The 2444-nt window shown below is 42.8% G+C and overlaps 1 protein-coding gene across 1 annotated transcript; it reads right to left on the bottom strand.

Moving 5' to 3' along the window:
* Positions 1 to 428: 428 nt before the first annotated feature.
* Positions 429 to 2149, bottom strand: LOC104225672 (trihelix transcription factor ENAP1). The gene has a single exon (XM_009777524.2). The coding sequence runs from the start codon at positions 1737 to 1739 to the stop codon at positions 720 to 722; it is 1020 nt and encodes a 339-aa protein (XP_009775826.1). The 5' UTR covers positions 1740 to 2149; the 3' UTR covers positions 429 to 719.
* Positions 2150 to 2444: the final 295 nt, after the last annotated feature.

Below are 2444 nucleotides of genomic sequence, written 5' to 3'. Positions count from 1 at the left end.
GAGAATGCATTCAGAAATAGAACATAGAACAGGCAGGTCTGGGATCACTCTCGTGACAAGCCAGAGATCATCAAAGAGTAAGTTTTAATCGCATTAATGTTTCAGCACAAGTAAATGGCTAACAGTTTGTCACTTTTGGAATGAATACCTGTTCTCTTTGAACTGTCAGCATGCAACCACGATATGCTAACATTATAATTGTTTTTCTAACACCAGAACATAGCATTTCACATTTGCCTTACTAAGAAAAACCATAGCTTTTCCCATTAGGAGCAGAACAAGCTACCATAACTTTAGCGCAAAACAAAACAAAAAATCCTGAATGTGCAATAGCGTTTCAAGCACTGGGGTATAGCATTTGAATAGCAGCAGCATAATAGCCATTAACCATGTTAAACAGGCACTACAAACTACTAACGGTTCCAATGTCAGAAACTCTGCTCTAAACGCACCAAGTTAGATAATTACTGCAACAAGTATCAGGCAATGCTAGAACAAAATCATAACAAAAGTTGCTATACCAATGAACTAATAAGTAATAAGGTCCTGCTCTAACCAATTCTACATTTTTCTGCTACTCAAGTGAATAGTAAATACCAAGAGGAAGGGAAAGGGATATTCCAGCTCACAAATTATGCAAAATTAGCTTCACCCATACATCGCCCGAGTATGCATTCTGCAATTCAATGCTGCAAAAAATTCACCCAAAAAAGGCAACTTTAGCATTCATGAGTTGGCATTCTCTTAGGCTTCTTATGATTCTTCTCTGATAATGCCTGCGCAAAAGCTTCCACAATCCTCTGCTGCGATTCAAGTATCATCTGAGTTCTTTTCATTTCCATTTCCATTCTCATCTCTTCCAACTCTCTTGCCATGTCCATCTTCATCCTCTCCATTCTCACAAATCCATCCCCTAACATCTTTATTGCCACCACCATCTCCCCCATCGGGTCCTCCTTTTTCTTCTCCCTCACTGGGCCCACTCCTTCACCAGCAACCCTTTTCCCCATATCAGCCTTCTTCACAAACCCATGCCCCCTAAACATCTTTCCAGGCCCAAAATTATTGGGCCCAAAATTACTAGGGTTTTCAACTCCAGAATCCTCAATTCTACTATATGGTTTCGCCATTGGCGGAGCTGTTACGGGCATCCCCGGTATCCGGATACGGAATCCACCTCCTCCATTACTCACAACCCCTTGAAAACTACTACTACTCCGATTATTATTAGTGTTCACATTGTTGTTACCATACAAATCTCCTATGAGTTTAACACTGTTCTGACGGTAATCTTCAACATCCTCATCAGCTTCTTCATCACTAGAAAGAGCATTAGGACCCCTTTCCATTGTATCCATACGCTTGAAAAGGACCCAAGCAGAGCAATAACGGTGGGATCGAACGCCGCCGTAAGGAGCAGCGCGTTGAATTTCAGTACGGTAACGTTTCCGAAGCTTCTCCATCTTGTGACGGCACTGCACGGCCGTCTTTGGCGGATCAACACCAGGGCATCTAGCAGCAACATCGTCAGCTACTTCCTGCCAGTGATTAGCCCGGAGATTTCCCCGGCTTAGAGAATACCACTTGTCTCTATAAGCATCAATTAGGGCTATCGTCTCATCGTGGGACCAGCACGGCGGCGGAAGACGGCGCGATGAAACCGCCACCGTGACGTTGGCTGAGGGTAGTTCTGATTGGGAGTTTGAGAAATCTTGCGTTGATGAAGATAGAGTCGCCATTGTTGAGATAACCCTAACACACAGAATTACTTATGTATTGAGATCAATTAGAAATTTGTAATGATGTGGGAAATAATTTATGTGTTGAGATGTATTAGATGTTGGTGATGGGTGGTGGGAGGCGGAGGAAAGCGGAGGCATAATGAAAGAAAGGTGATAAGTTAGGTTAAAAGGGGGGGTTGCGGCTGATGTGGAGATCTAGAAAGAGGGGGGAGAGGCCACCGCTAAAGGTGGGTGGGGGTGCGGGGGAGGCTAACGTGCGCGGAGGGCGTAATAATGTTGACAGGGTGCTGGCTTTGCTTTGTTGCGTTCGGCGCCCACCGCCCAAAAGGCATCAGCTGGCAGAGGAGTTAAAAATAAATTTGTATGGGCCGTTTGACGTTTCTTGTGGGCGGAGCAAGACTTGGCGGCGATCCATTCCCCTCTATAATATAGGTGATTAATTAGCTTCCATATTGTCGCGTCATCTCTTACTTTTTGTTAATCTCTTTTTCTTCTTTAATAATATTGGCTTTCAGCTTAATCTTTCAATTGCACGGCATTGAATTCTTCGATTGCCTCAATGGGAGAATTGATCTTTCTCATTAAATTCACCATAATTAAATACTTGTTATAAATATATTATATTATGGATGTTCATTTAGTATTTCGTTATAAATAATCTTCCTGTAGAAGCTTATCCATATGGGACTCCACCGTAAATAT

The sequence above is a fragment of the Nicotiana sylvestris genome, chromosome 1, assembly GCF_000393655.2.
Source record: "Nicotiana sylvestris chromosome 1, ASM39365v2, whole genome shotgun sequence".
NCBI classification, from domain to species: domain Eukaryota; kingdom Viridiplantae; phylum Streptophyta; class Magnoliopsida; order Solanales; family Solanaceae; genus Nicotiana; species Nicotiana sylvestris.
This window is presented reverse-complemented; position numbering and strand designations above follow the sequence as displayed.

What these genes read in the sequence shown, in the direction of transcription:
- LOC104225672 (XM_009777524.2), bottom strand. Translation starts at nt 1,739, where the DNA reads ATGGCGACTCTATCTTCATCAACGCAAGATTTCTCAAACTCCCAATCA.